Source organism: Mauremys reevesii, linkage group 2 (assembly GCF_016161935.1).
Source record: "Mauremys reevesii isolate NIE-2019 linkage group 2, ASM1616193v1, whole genome shotgun sequence".
Lineage (NCBI taxonomy): Eukaryota > Metazoa > Chordata > Testudines > Geoemydidae > Mauremys > Mauremys reevesii.
The window spans coordinates 59,937,776-59,953,567 of NC_052624.1; the positions used below are offsets into that span (position 1 = coordinate 59,937,776).

The 15,792-nt window shown below is 39.8% G+C and overlaps 1 protein-coding gene across 8 annotated transcripts in view; it reads left to right on the forward strand.

The window, feature by feature from the left end:
• DNAH11 (dynein axonemal heavy chain 11) overlaps positions 1 to 15,792 on the forward strand; it is a 278,479-nt gene that overhangs the window by 168,457 nt on the left and 94,230 nt on the right. For all 8 annotated transcript variants that reach the window (XM_039523273.1, XM_039523275.1, XM_039523274.1 and 5 more), the window contains 3 exons: positions 2,337 to 2,498; positions 11,842 to 12,075; positions 13,827 to 13,973. In XM_039523273.1, the coding sequence (XP_039379207.1) occupies positions 2,337 to 2,498; positions 11,842 to 12,075; positions 13,827 to 13,973 (543 nt within the window). The remainder of the gene's footprint in view (positions 1 to 2,336; positions 2,499 to 11,841; positions 12,076 to 13,826; positions 13,974 to 15,792) is intronic.

Consider the following 15,792-nt stretch of genomic DNA (forward strand, 5'->3'; position numbering starts at 1 on the left):
TACAGCAAATCAAATCTCCATTATAACATGAAATAGTCATTCTTCCCCCCCATGCCACACACAGAAATAAACACACTGAGGTCATAGCTAAAGGGAAGTGAAGCATCGTGCAAAGCATGATGGAAATTGAATTGCTACATGTGAGCACAATTAATTAGGAGTAAAAAAAGGGGGGGGGGTAAATGGAATAAAAAATGGTGAGGGGTGCAGTGAAAAACTGAGACCATGATCCTAAATGCATGGATTTGGGGCCTTAATTTTGTTTTTATATGTAGGCTTTCCCCCAGTAACAGCTCCAGTTGCCCTCTTACTAGCTCAGCTGGCATTTTCATGTTGACAGTTGTCCGTCTTCTTTACGACATCTCCTTTTCCTCCTCTCCCATCACTTTCTTCTCCTCCCTCACTGCCAGTCTTTCACTCTCTCCTCCTTCTCCCCGCATCTACATAATGATTTCCAAAAGGACTGTTGAAATTGTGCTCTTTATGCTAATCTCTGGCCAGTAACGTTTCCCTCTGAGAACAGTGCCAGCAGTTGTGTGAAGCTGTCAATGATCACACAGCCCTGCTTCTGGAGCCAGCACCAGCCGGAGGAAGCACCACGTTGCCCCTACACCACTAATTGTGAATTCAACAACAATTTCCTTATCCCATTGGTAAAAAGGGGTGGAAGCACAGGGGGAAATCCCCATGACCATGTACTGATTTCAAGCCCTTCAAAGCTAGAACAGACCAACGGCAAAGTGACAAAAGCCACGTGGCGGGGTCGTGTTGCAACAGGCTCTGGAGGTGCCAGTCAGTGATGAGGGTCTCCTTGTATGAGGCCTGGCAAACAGGTATAAGAAAAAGACAGTCCTTGCCCCAAATACTTTACAATCTGAGCATAATCTTCATTATTTGAATGGTAGATTTCCCAGGGTGGGGTGATTACTGTTGGAATTTATTCACCTTTGCCCATAAGTACAGATTAATTGCAACAAATTGTCCATATGGGTTACTCCCACATGGAAGAATTTTTAGAAAACTGTTCTGCAGTAGCTAGCCTTTGGTATTTTTTTTTTATAGTGCAGCCACTCATCCCAACTTGTCTTTCTTTCCCCTCCTCTCCCAAGGGTCCCTCCCTGCCAAATGTTATTCCTGACCAATCCTCTCTATTTTTCATCCTTTCTTGACTTCTCTTATTTCACCCCTCTGTTTCCCCCACACACACCCCACCTTCCTTTATCTCTCTGCTTTTCTTCCTTTTCAGCTGGCCTCACTTTGCTTCTTGACAATTTTCTGTGAATATATTATAACGGCAGTGACAGATGACTAAAGAAGCAGAATAAACCTATCATCTATCTAAAGTGCTCCGCCAGTCTCTGTCCTGGCTTCTGCAGTTAGGAATGATTATAATCAATGCTGGATGTTGTACAGTTTTAGTGAAAGTGCTATTTGGGTATTTTTCCACTGGCAGTAATAGTATTAAGATACTTACTCAAACAGATAGTGATACCACATGATTTGAAATATTCCTAAATAATAAGAGAAACAATGCATCTCATCCTAGGAGAGTAGAAATGGGCAAAAAAAGACTCCTTCCCACTTTTGACAATCTAATGCTTGACATTCAGTTAATTATCTTAAATCCAAACATAACGCCCTAAAAAGATGTTAAGTACAGTAACTATCTATTCCACCAGCTTCTCTGGAGTAGCTTTTGCAAGACACTGATATCAACAAATCAGTCTCATCATGGTATTAATTATTATTATTTATTTCATATTTTATTTATTTTAATTTTTTATCTTTAATTTATTTTTATTATTTTATTATTACTTTTTACTTAGATATTTTAGCCCTGATTTGGAAGCTGTATTCTGCTTTCCAGAAAGAATAATCATTGGAAATGCATGTACAAACTATGAGCCCTTTTCTTTTTTCAGATGCCTTTTGAGCTTGCAGGGAGATATTGAACCAGTATTAGATATTACTTTAACCTACTTAGACTATTAGATCGGCTATCTGACTCAGTGAACTCTAGCTGTCTCTGTGTTGACAAAATTTTACAGTCACATTACTGATTTTAATATACATCAGGCTAAGTAACTGCTACTAGCTTGGGGAGGAAGGAGAAAGAGGCAGGCATTGTTTGTATAACATACAATATAGTGAGTAAAACTTATTTGCATCAGGTAAAATGGTAGTTTGCCTAAGTTCATTAGCTGCTAGGCTGATTGGAATTTCAGCTGTGAACTCACTTGCAATGGCTCATTGCCATGGTTCACTACATTCCTTTCTTTAATCGCCTCAACTTGCCTTGTAATTCTTTGCTCTCTTTTCCCTCCTCATCTCTGCAGATCATTTTGTGTTTCTCTCCAGTTGGTTCCACGCTGAGAGTTAGAGCTCGGAAGTTCCCAGCCATAGTTAACTGCACAGCTATTGACTGGTTTCATGAGTGGCCACAGGAGGCCCTGCACTCCGTCAGCAGGAGGTTCATTGAGGAGACGGAGGTGATTGAGGTACAGAGTTTCAAGCTCGTCAATCAGACGAGAAAGCAACACAGATCCCTGAAAGATCAATAATTGAATATGCTGGAAAAACAATTTCTTTTTTATTCCATTTGCATATTCGTTGTCTTTTAAGATTATAAAGCTTACCCCAGCTACTGACTTCATTTCTCTGACATGGGAGGGGGAGGGAGAGGGAAACAGTGCTGAGAGTGCGTGGCTTCTCTTCCCCAAAATTTCCCTGGATGTTGGGCTTTTGGAAATCCCACAGACATGAGAATGCCCCAGACCACGGGATAGATTTAACCTTGTCAGTATAATTCGAGGTGTTCACTAGCACAGTAATAGATGGGGAGCAAACATTTGCAGTTCTACAACCCAGATTGTTACCTCAGCAGAGCTACATGTTTTCCATTCACTGAAGTTCTGGACAGGTTGAAATCTTCCCAGCAGCTACACGCACAATGCAGCCAGCAGTTTAAAATCTGGGGACTGAGTTATTTCCTCCCCTTACACTGGAGTCTGAAACTTGACCCACCCCAAAAAAATCGCATGACAATATGTTTCCTTTTAGGCTTTCAGTGTGTAAAAAAAAGCCCAAACGTTGCTCCTGTGATGGGCAGTGAGGCTTTTAAACAGCCTGGCAGCATTTTTCCAATTGTGTTTTTAGTCCCATATTGTCTTGGGGCAGTATGGAGAAAGAAGAAAGCTACTCATTAAAAGACTTTTAAAGGACATTGACCTCCTTCTCTCAAGGGTGTCCCTCTTTCAGCCTGATAGGGATGTGAGGGTGTATAACTGATCAGGCAGCTGGCATCATTACCGATGCTGATGGCAGAAACTGATGTGACAGCGTAGGTAACCCAGTTCCTGATATTACATTGCTTGCTACTATATAGTTCACATTAAGCCAGAAAAGATGTTTAACCTCTTTCAACAACTCTGAAAATATTCCTCTGTGAATTTTGCATCCTAGGATTTTGGGAAGACCTCTCCCTTTTCTCAATGGCAGGTTCTGAGTTGTTTTTCTAAAGTAGTGTGTAAGTGAATATGGTGGCTGTGAAGGAGAGGGACTCTTAGCAGAGGCTGGTGTGCCAGCTTCTATATTTAATGGTGACTGGATTCTAACTTTAATAGATGCTTTACTATTTTGGTATTCAATCTCCTTTGGACAGAGACTGCCATGGGTATGATACCAGCTTGTGCAGTGGTTTTGTGATGCAGACAACTATTTTCACTAATGCCAATTTGAACTCTGATCTCCAGATGTGAAAAGTTGGTGCATTAGTCCCTCACATGTATCTATTTTTAAAAGTTAGAATCTAATGTGTGTAGAAATGTAATGCAGAGAGGGTGCTAATACACGGTTTCATTTATAAGCAAGAAAGATGTAGGGAAATTGTTGGTTTTGGTTCAGTGGCAATTAGTGTGTAGCAATTCTGACTTTCAGGGGATCGTACGTCTGTTTTCCTGGGTCCGTCTAGTGATGTAAGGGATTTGTAGAAATCAGAAGCACAGGATTTCAAGAGTGCAGATGAAGAGCCTAGCATCTCAAGTTAACTATCCCCTGGCATTAAGGAGAACCCCGTAGGGAGAGTTTCCAGGCAACTGAATGCTGTGGGGATGGCAACTGAAGGTCTGGCAGTGGCAATAGGCAAGATACCTCTTAGAAAAGAGCTTGCAGAACTTGATGCCACCAGTTAGATGCAATAAGGACTGGAACTTTGGGAAAAGAAACAATAAATTTTGTGCTGGATTAATATATTTTCTGTTACTGATAAACATCTGATTTCTGTGTTATTAGACTTTAGTTATTAGTTGAAAAGCCTGAATAGGGAATAAAATTTTAATGTGAAGGAGACTGCCACATTTGCAGCATTTGTACTCCGTTCACAAGGAAAAAATACAGAATCAATAAAGAATAAAGTAAAGATGGGATGGAGGGGCCTCTTTGGTGATCTTTACATCTTGGAAGCAGAGATGTTTTGCATCCTTTACCTCCTGTGCCATTGACAGTGATCAGTGCCAGGCAAGTTGTGATATGAAGAGTGACCAATGACATCTACTGGCTGTGGAGAGACATGCTTCACTTCTTATCTCAGTGTCTCACATCAGTGTTTGCTGTAGCCCACTCTACAGTGGTATACTGATGCCTCCTATAGGATTCTAAGAGTAAGAGAGAGACTTAGAAATCCTTACTGTTTTTGATATAAACAGCCTAACCTTGCCTTGTAAGGTACTTAAAGAGATTTTGGTGTTAGGGCACCTGATTTTTTTTTTTTTTTGCTGTTTTATCAACTTACATGTTCCTGTTTAATTTAAAGGAGAAATGAGGATAATGTGCAGAAGAGAGAGCATGTTTATGGTGCACTTTCTTTTCTCTAAAGGTTAAACACATTTATTTTGATTTGAATGAATACAAATTTGATCACTTCCTTAATAAATTTTAATCCACTCCATTAAGAACACAACATGTTATCGCAATTTAGGCGGTTAATATTAATGGACCCTTTGTTAAGAATAATGTTTTTACATGGTGCAAAGTACTTGCTTTGGACATCTGGAAATAATTCATTAACAGGAGGAAATATGTATGTGCATATGTGATTCTCTTCTGTACACAGGCACAAATGAGTGGATAACTGCCCCTAAGAAATATTTTTCCTGTTCAGCCTAATAATGAAATAAATGGCAATTGACCCAATAGACAAAATAATTTGATGTTTTATCATCATCAGACATTTATTTTAGGACTCTGTCTCAGCACGCTTTCTTCTCAGAGTAGCATTTGATGGCCGAGACAGTGCAGATAATGTCAGTGGGTATGTAAAGCCAATTAGAAGACTAACACGGTAAAACAAAGTATAAAAAGACCAGCAAGGGGGGACGGGAGTGGAAGGGGCAGGGTGGACCTGGAACAGAAGGACAGAGCAGCTATAACAGCTGTCTTTGTGAAAAAACATAACTAAGGGAGACAGAAGAGAAGCAGAAATGAATCAGAAAGGGGCAGGTGAGGTGAGTAGCAAAGAGCGCAGCTGAGGAGGAGTGGAAAGTATTGCAAAGAGGGAAAGATCAGAGAGTATTGGGGAGCGAAGCAAGGGCCAGGAGAGTGGCAGAGGTGTATTAGGGAAGCAGGGTGGGAGAGGATCACCCTGAAGAACAGAGAACCTTAGCTGGTATCTGGCTGCCTCTGTCAGTTGAAAGGGATTTAAGTGGGTGGGTTTTTCCTTTTTTTCATTTGTAGTGCTGCTGTGTTTCATGGGTAGTTCAATTTGTTTCATTTTAGATATTTAGATATCCCTTTATTGCCTCTTATCAGAGGAGGCTTGTTAGCCACAGCTCACCTTTGTCCAGACTGTTGGCGTGTATTATGATCATGCCATCCAGTAACTTGAGAGGATGAATGCCAGATCTACAGTTAAGCACTTGGTTATTGGTATAACCTACACTCAACTTTTAATTGTCCCAAACCTGTGTTTTAAGAAAACCGCAGTAATTACAAGAGGTTTTAGTTTGAGGCAGATTTTGAAACTGTGCTTTTTAAAGAAAAAAATCACTACAAATAAAATAGTACAGCTAAGTGACCCCTTTAAAAATAAACCTCCGAGTTTAATGCCAGCTCTCTTGTGGTGAAATGAAACAAGAAATTCAGGCCGATGGAGAATAACTGGATTTTGGGGTTGGTTTAGGGTTCAGCATTTAGGCAGCATCTACAGGTGAAGAGAGAAAACAAGCTTTCTCCCCACCTCTAGAGTGAAATCCTGGCCCCACTGGAGCACATAGGAGATTGAAACCAAAGGCAAATTGGGCCAGGATTTTACACCTATTGTTTAAAAAGTCTCACACTGCATTTTGGGACTGGGTGGGGGGAAGGACTGGCGACATTCCAAAGCTTCATTCTCATTAGTTACTAGAATTTCTGGATGTAACTAGGCAATGGTTATTACATATCACCATGTTCAGTGGGACTGAAAGTGTAATCAAATAACTTCATTTGGACTAACAGAGGACTTACAATCACTCTTCTGCACAACCCACATCGATTTTCAGTAAACTCCTTTTTGCTCTATTTTTGAATTATGTGTTTAAAAAACTCAGCTATTTGACTGATCCTATCAGCAGGATTTCACCAGACCCGCACTCAGTTCTTCTTCATCTTACTTCCTGTGCAAGGACTAGAAATACCCAGAAAAGACACAAAATAAAATAGATGAAGATTAGTGGAGTGGTAAATGATGATGAGAATAGGGCAGTCATGCAGAGCAATCTAGATCGCTTGGTAAACTAGGCCCATACAAATAAAACCTTTTAATACAACCAAATACAAAGTTATAATCTAGGAACAAGGACTGTGGGCCATATCTACAGAATGAGGGCCTTTATTACTGAAAGCTGTGACTATGAAAATGGTCTAGGAATCATAATAGAAAAGAAACTGAACATGAGCTCCCAGTGGGATGCTATGGCAAAAGGGGCTAATGTGATCCTTGGATGTATAAACAGGGGAGTAGAGAGCAGGAGTGTGTGTGGGGGGGAGGTGTTTGCCTCTGCATATGGCACTGGTGAGATCAATAGTGGAATACTTCATACAATTCTGATCACGTTTTTAAAAGGATGTTGAAAAATTGGAGAGGGTGCAGAAAAGAGCCACAAAAAGGATTCCAGGGCTGGAGAAAATGCCTTAAAGTGAGAGAGACCTAAGGAGCTCAATCTGTTTCGTTTATCAAAAAGAAGATTGAGAGGCATCTTGATTTACAGTGTTATAATTATTCTGATTAAGAGAAAATACTGGTACTGTAGGGCTCTTTAATCAGGTGGAGAAAGGTATAACAATAATCCAGTGGCTGGAAGCTGAAGGAGAAACGTTTAAATTGTAAATAAGGCACATGTTTTTAACAGTGAAGGTGATTAACCATTGGAAAAAAACTACCAAGGGAATTTGGTGGATGTCTTCAAATCAAGACTGGGTGTCTTTCTGGAAGATATGTTTGACTAAAGCCTAAACAAGTTAGTGGGCTCAATAATGGGTATCTGAGTGAAGCTTAATGGCCTGCGATTATACAGCAACTCAGAGTAGATGATCTAATGATCCCTCTGGCCTTAAACTATGAATCTATGAACAAAGTGTGCTGCTGAGAAAAGCAAATGACTTGCTTTACTCAACAGCATCCTCTCCAGCTGTAGGAGTCTCACTGGAAGGGTGCTGGCCATAGCGTGGTGTAGCGAGGAAGAGAAAAGGAGCTTAAAGTTGAGAGAGACTCGGGAGGAAATGGAGAGCGTCAGAGTAGAAGTCAAGTTGGTTCTGGTGGGTTTTTTAAAATATTTTACAACAAAAACTCAAATTGATAAACATTAACATGCAGCCTGGCAAAAAGAGAGAACCCAAAGTAGAGATGCTGAGATTTAAATGCCATATATTGGGTGTATAGGGTTAACACTCCATTATAAAACTTTGATTGGGGCTGAAATAATGCTTTAATGAAATAAACAAAGTGTGTTCTCTGAGGTATTAGCCCAATCTGTCTAATCTTAGTATGCCACATAATCTCCACATCCCACAACTCACTGTATTTTCATATATCAACTGGAAACATAAAATAAGGGGATCCACAATTAACCTCGCTTTCCTCAAACAAACCAAAAAAAACCCTTCCCACTCCTTTGAAGTTCTTCTGCTGTGCTATCTTGCACTGTAGTGCTGGAGGCTTGGTACTAAACTGTGCACTTCGTTTAAGAAAATTTGTCATTCTATCCCTGGAGGTGCTATATCTTGCATAAGATATAATGAAATCCAACATAATATGACATAATGGCAGCTTGAAATATCTTTCCTTCCTGGCTCCCAATACTAACAATGGGTAGGTTTCCCTCCCTGCTTTGATAACTGCCTAAATTACACAATCAAGAGATTTAGTAGCATCAGTCATTTCTGCTATTGCTTAGTGCATTTTCGGCTAACGGAACTTGTTGGCGAAAGCTGAGATCTGTAGTCAGAAGGTAGAATAGCTGGTTTAGTAATGACTAGTTTAGAAAAGCAATAAATAGCCTTCCTTATTCAGACAAAAGTCTTCTTAACTCCAGTAGTGACCCAGAGCGGATACAAGATTGTCTGAACTCTTGTATGCACAAAAGCCAGTATGCCGAGGTCTAAAATAAAGTGATTTCCTTGTTGCATCGGAAGTAAAAAAAGACTTTGCCTTTGTATCTAGTTTATAACAAAATACAAACTCCTCCCTCCCCCAATTCTCATTAGGAATATTGAATATTCCTGATTCAGAACTTGGTAACCTTGGTTATTGGCTTGTTGCTATTTTATACTTCCTAGTGATCAGCAGTTAAATAAAAAATTGAAAGTATCATCAACTAGTTTTACATAAAGAAGGCCAAACTAGCAATAATAATTTTCTTTGCCTACATCTCTGAATGGGCTTATACTGAAAAATGCAATGTAGCATTAAAAAAAGGAGAGAGATAAATGAATGGCAGAATAAATAATTTATGCTAATGAAATTACTGCAATTAGTAGTTCCACAATGACCCTTTTAAAAGCCACAGCTGTTAATGTCAGGAAGTGCTGTCACTGCTGACCTTATCATAAGAGAAAGTGACAAATTGAAAATGCAGGGAAGACCAATCATCAAAGAGGTCTGTTCGGGAACGATTAGAGTTTTCTGAAAAACAGTGTGAATTACAACCAGCTGCTCTCTGGCTCGGCATATCTCCCATGCTGTGCCATTTTGTTAAGCTTGATAACAATAGTTATTTTGCCCCATTGAGACAAGTTGTCTCAGGCCACTTGCAGCTCTACCGGAACCCACTTCTTCCCTCACTGATTTACAAATGAAACTGTTGTTAAAGAGTGCTTTTCAGGACTGCTGAGTAGAGAACTCTCATAAGCATCATGATTGGGTAGGGGCCAGTTACTCTGTAAGAAGGTTGCCCGTGGCTAGGATGGATATCTGTACTGCAATGTTTGTGTGTATAATAGACATTTAAAAGTAAAAGACTGGAACAGATTTCTGCTTGTGACCAAATGTGCATAAAATATCTTTGTTCGTTTCCTTGATTTAAGAAACAGATTTCTGTATTATATTTTATATTAGCTGGGTTATGCTACCTTTGCTCCAACAAAGGATGTGTGGAGACTCTTATTTATTGTTTTAAAGACAAATTATTTAAACTTTCCATATATGCAGTCATTCTGTATTTGGTTCCTGCTTCTGATTTCTGTTATCGCAATCACAAGTGAAACTGTTGTTTTTTTTTTTAAGCTAGCTTTTAAAGCCACAAAATATAATGAGGCTTCTCACTGAGAAAAATTGTAAGTCTGTCTACACCAACCTGATTGTAATATTAATGATGTAGGTTTGAAACGTTTAACTGCATCAGCAACCACTCATGAGCAATTTTCCAAAAGATCTCTAAGCATTATTGACAATGCTTTGGTAAATTATGTGTGACTTTCCTAAGAGTTGGTGTAGCTCATTTAATTCATATTAATTGATTTTTAGGCTTCCCTTGATTAATTGAACTGGGTTCATCTTGTACAGAATGCAATAAATAATCATTAAAATGAGGGAGATGTGACTCCACAGATTATAAAGTTAAGTACATTAGAAGTCATAGAGGACAAAATGGAAAAATAAAGTTTAACCCAAGAAGTACTTTCCCAAGATCAAAGTTCTACAGAATATATATGCATACATGCTAGTGACTCTAATATTCTTAGACTTGTTTTTTTTTTTTAAAAGCCCAAAACATTTCTCATAGAAAATGAGCTTTTCATTCCAAGCTTTATCCAGTGAACAGTGCTCCAGATCAAAGCCCCAGGGTAGCATATTTTATCTGTTGGGAATTCTGGAATAAAAATAATTTAAAGACATGCACTTGGAACGCTCCTTGTCCTGTCCCTTCCTGTCCACCTCACTTAACTCAAGTGGATGAAGACAGAGTTTCACTTTTGTCGATATTTTGTGCTTAGCATGGGACTACGTGAGTAAATTTTATCCCTTTCAAGAGCTTTAAATATGCTTTGCCTGCTTTCATTATCATGTAGTATATTGGAAGAGGTTATACATTCTAAAGGATCATAAAGTAGGATTGTCAGATAAAAACTATAGGAAAGAAGTTATGAAGAAATGCTCCATTGGAGCACAATATACATACATCAGCAGCTCTCAAATGGTGGGTCGGGACCGCAAAGTGTGTCGCAACCCCATAGATTAGACTTGCTCGGGCCTGGGACCAAAGCCTGAGGGTTCAGCCCTGGGCATCAGGACTCAGGTTACAGGCCCCCTGCCTGGGGCTGAAGTCCTTGGGCTTTGGTTTTTTCCCCCCTCCCACTCACTGGGGGCTCAGGCTGGGTCAGGCTTCAGTCCCCCCCTCCTACGGTCGCCTAGTAATTTTTATTGCCCAAAGTGGGTCACGGTGCAATGAAGTTTGAGAACCTCTGGCATACACTAAGTAATGGATTAAATGCCTGACCCAATACTCATTGAAGTCAATAGAAAGACTCCCTTTGACTTCAAATGGCATTAGATTGGGCCCAATCCTGTTCTTTTGAAGTCAATGGTGGTACCACCTATTGATTTCAAGTAGGAACGGGATTGGGGATTATGATATATGTGGGATTCTGTGGAGATCAGTGGAACCAGAGCAAGACCATCGTGCACACTTTTTACTTGACCTGAAAATGATTTTTCAATCAAGAGTTCTAGAAGTGAAATATCAAATTCCTAGCACATTAACTCTACACTTAATAGTACAATGGTGATTAATTATAGATCTTACCATTTTTAGCCTTCTGTTGGTGTTTTTTAAAAATAACTCAAATCAGGGATGCCAGAATGGGGAGCACGGGAGGCCATGGCCCCGTCACTTTTTACCAGCTATAAGGGTGAGCAACGGCAGAAGGGGTGGAGAGGAGTGAGTGGGGGATGGGGTCTTGGAGGAGAAGAGGCGGCACGGGGCGGGGCCTTGGGGAGAAAGGGTGGCGCGAGCCAGGGGCTCACGGAGCAGTAGTAGAGTAGGGCAGGGCCTTGGGGGGAAGGGGCGGAGTCTAAATATATGGTGAAATTATACATAGTACTCAACTGCTGTGGCAGTGAAAGTCTTGTGAGTACTGAGAGAGAATTATTCTAAATTGTAAGAAGCTGGGGAGACGGTTTGATTATTTGAATTCTTTGTTTAGTGTACTGAAAGTGTTATGCTTTTGAAATAGAGTTTGAAAATTATTATTGCTGGCGATCCTTCCTTGGATGTGTAACTTTTCCTGAGGTATATAACTGTATTTAACCTTTGAAATATTCCTTTGCCCTGGCATTTCAATTTGTTTCTGGTCCTTTGATGTTTTCAGCCACATGTTCAGGATTCCATTTGCCTTTTTATGGCCTATGCTCACACCAGTGTCAATGAGATGAGTGCAAAATATTATCAGAATGAGAGGCGGTACAATTACACCACTCCAAAAAGTTTCCTGGCACAAATCTCACTTTATAAGATCCTGCTGGAGAAGAAATACAAGGAGATGTCCAAGCGCATGGAACATCTGGTGAATGGCATTCGGAAGTTAAAAACAACAGCTTCGCAGGTAAATTATCACATGTGAGGAAAGACCTACTCTTGTCGTTCTCTCTCCTCTAAGGAATGCATATTTTTTTCAATCTGACCCAGGCAAAATTTGGTAATCTTGTATTGAAACGTCTCTGCACCTTTTTGGTAGGCTGCTGAGTTCTGGCACTGTTGGTTCAGTGCTGTACTAGGGCTTTGAAACTGGATTTTATCTTATGTATTGCCTTTCAAACTCCAGGTACCTGTAGATATCTGTCAAAGAAATGGGTTACTATCTTAACATTTGAGCTAGATTGTGGCTCAAAGTCAGAGCTTACCCTGGAGGGGTGAGAAGGGCTCCAGAAAATTTTTTAAGAGACTCCGAGCACATACTACAGTAGCAGCAGGGCCACCCTGGGAGAAGGTACAGATATGCTCCTGTCTATGATAGCTGGCTGGCTGATGGGGAAGGGAGGATTAGAGGGGTGAAGCCATCACTTCTTCCCGTCTCTTTTTAGGAGGCTAATGCTAGCTAGCTGTAAGCAGTGCCTGTGTTCCCCACCAAAGTGACTCATCTCTGCACAGGGATACCAGGAGAGGGAAAGCTCTTTGGATCCTCTTTTCCCGTCTCAGCCTCAGAAACATGCTCATGGCTGGCAATTTGCTTGCTAAAACTACAAAGTCTCTGTGTTTGTCGATCTATACAGAACATTTAAACATTCAGTTGCAGTGTTTGCACAGCACTGCAACTTTGTGCTAGTGCATGAGAACCGGGGGGACAGACTTTACTTTTTTCACATTCCCTCAGCTTGGACAATAGGAATAAACAGCCAACGTTAAAGACTTTTAGTACTGTATTAACGGTCAGCTTTAGGATACCACATGGTGCTCATGAAACAATGCCTCAAGAGGGTTAAGTGGGAAGATTCCCAGGGTTCTAACAGAGGCAAAGGTGGTGAGAGGTTGTGTAATAGGTTTTTTGTTGGGCTTCAGAATTTCACCTTAACGTTTTCCAGCAAACAAACAGAAGAGCCCTCAGACATTCTGCTGGCTTTGAGGTTTAAAGCCGCTAGTACTGACTTGGCACCTGTCCATATCAGGTTATAGTGAATCTCTTCTGATTTGATACAGAATCAGATCATGGCCAACAACCAGATAAAGTGCTTGGATGAGTAAGAAAAACCAAAGAATAAAATATATTTAAAGCCCTTCCATTATGCATGGAAAAATACTGTTGTTGGATATTTTTATGTGGGTGACTAGCATGTCAAGCAATAAATTGCTCTTTCAACAAACAGGTAGCCTTTGTTAAACAAAACCTGATTTTTTTTTAATGGAAACCCTTCGGCAAATCTCCATTAAAATTATCTGTGAAAGGCTCTTCAGAGTGATTAATGAGCATTTTCCAACATGTCCTGTTGCTGCTGTTTATACACTTGCATCTATGTCAGGGCTCGCAGGACCTTGTTGAGCTGCTTACAGATCACAGTTTGGGCACATCAGAGGAGCTGTTGAGGTTTTGGTGGGTGTGGTTTGATTGTTTTGTATAATTTGTTAGTTCATTTAGAAAGCAACAAACTTCTTCCCTGAGCCACAGAAATGGGGCTGTAACATGGAAACAAACCATAACAAGTAAAGATGAAAAATAAGGGATGGATACTATTTTGCTTTGAAATGGAACGGAAAACAAAGTTAAGTACAAGTTATATCCCCCTTCAGGAAATGTACATGTTCAAGAAGTGTGCCTGATTAATGACTACTCCAAAACATTTTTTCTCTGTTGCGCTGTAGGTAGAAGACCTGAAATCCAAACTAGCCTCTCAAGAGGCAGAACTACAACTGAGAAATCAAGATGCTGAAGCTTTGATTACTAAGATAGGGCTTCAGACTGAGAAAGTGAGCCAGGAAAGAGCCACTGCTGATGCAGAGGAGCGAAAGGTCAGTCTAATCCCACCATTTAGGGTTGTTGAGCTATATTTAACAAAAAATAAACCTTTGTAGGTGAACAGTTTTGAACAGCTTCCTCTCTAGGGAGCATGAAGTCTAAAGAATTATTATACTTGTACATGTAACTGCATTTCAGGCCATGATTATCATTTGACCTTTCTTTACATTATGCATTTTCTCAACCTTTTAGCTCTTTTAATGATATGAAAGAACAATAAATACTGAGTTCATTCAAGCATATAATGGAAATGGATCTTCAGAATCAGGCCTATTTGTAATACAGTAATGGTCACAGAGTCTTCTCTGAGAACTTTAGGTTTCTAAAGGCTTTGTGGTTTTAGTTAAATTGAACAACTCAATTGATATCAAAGTCCATTCCATTGCCTTACATTTATTTCCAAATTTTGAATCCTAAAATCCTTCTATGGGATGTATATGTAGGGTGACCATATGTCCTGTTTTGGCCAGGACAGTCTCTTTCTTTTTTTTTTTTAAGTCCTCTCCGAGCCATCCCGACTTTTTTGGGAAAAGTGGGCATTTGTTCTGTTTGCTCTTGCCAACTGATCAAATTTGCAAGAGCAAATGGGGAAAATGCCCACCTTTGTCAAAAAAGTGTGAGCAGCGATGCCAGCCCCGTACAGGGCTCAGATGGGGGGCAGGCAGGGCTTGACCGAGCAGCAACACCAGCCCCAGATGGGGGGGAGGTGTTGGGCGAGCAGCTCATGCCAGCCTCATGCACCAGGGTTGGGGGCGCTCGGGCTAGCCCCACGCAGTGTCCCGTTTTCCCTTTTGGAAATATGGTCACCCTATGTATAAGCAGTTCAGAATCTGCATTATTTTTCTCTGCTCTGCTCAGCATATAGAATTATCTATCAATTTTATTATTAAAAAGATAGAGAAACTAGACTCAAATTCAGGGTTTTATCCTGAACCAAAACGTTTAAACCACTAAATGAAGCATCCTATTTTTGCACTAAAAATACAGTGAATATATCTTTATGCTATAGTAGCCATTGATCTCTTTAAGTCCTCCTACCCTAATGGACTTCTGCAAGATTGGCATTTTCCTATGAAAACTGATGTAGCAAGTCTATATAGCAAGAACTATGATTCTATGATACAAGGGTTACTATTAGGTGCACTTTATTTTTTTTTAATGCAAATTTTTGAGCCTCATTCTGCTTTCGTGTAAAGATGGTGTTTTTTTGTTTTGCCACTGATACAAATAGAAACTGTATCAGACCCTTTTTGTATCTCTCCAGCTTATGCTAATTATGGACTTTAACCTTTGCAAATCAAATTTTATACAAGAATTTAAAAGATTTGCCATAAATGTTAAAATCAAAATAGTGTCATTAAACTTGCACAGATTGGATTGCTCAGGAAAAGCTCCCAATTTTTTCAACCATCTTTCAGTGGACTTTTTATTGCATCTGTTCTGCATGTTTCTGATAGATTTAGGATTGAGGAATTTCCTTACCACAATTCAAATTACTTCATTAAGCAATTAGGTACAACACTTAGTGTGATTATCGTGGGATAATCACACCCCAGGCCATTTTTTTCCAGGCTCGAGGCATAGCCTTATGCCTATAACAATTACCACATTCCCTTTAGTTGTCTTATTGCTCTTCTAAAACATATTAATTGGGATGAAAGTATCTGTGTGTGTGTTACACTAATCCCAAGATACTTTAAAATGCTGCAAATGGTCTATAAAGATTAATCTGCACCTGTAATTTTTTATAAAAAGTGATAAGCAAATGAGAATTCAAGCAGTTTATAAATATTTTTCAAACCATGGAATGTT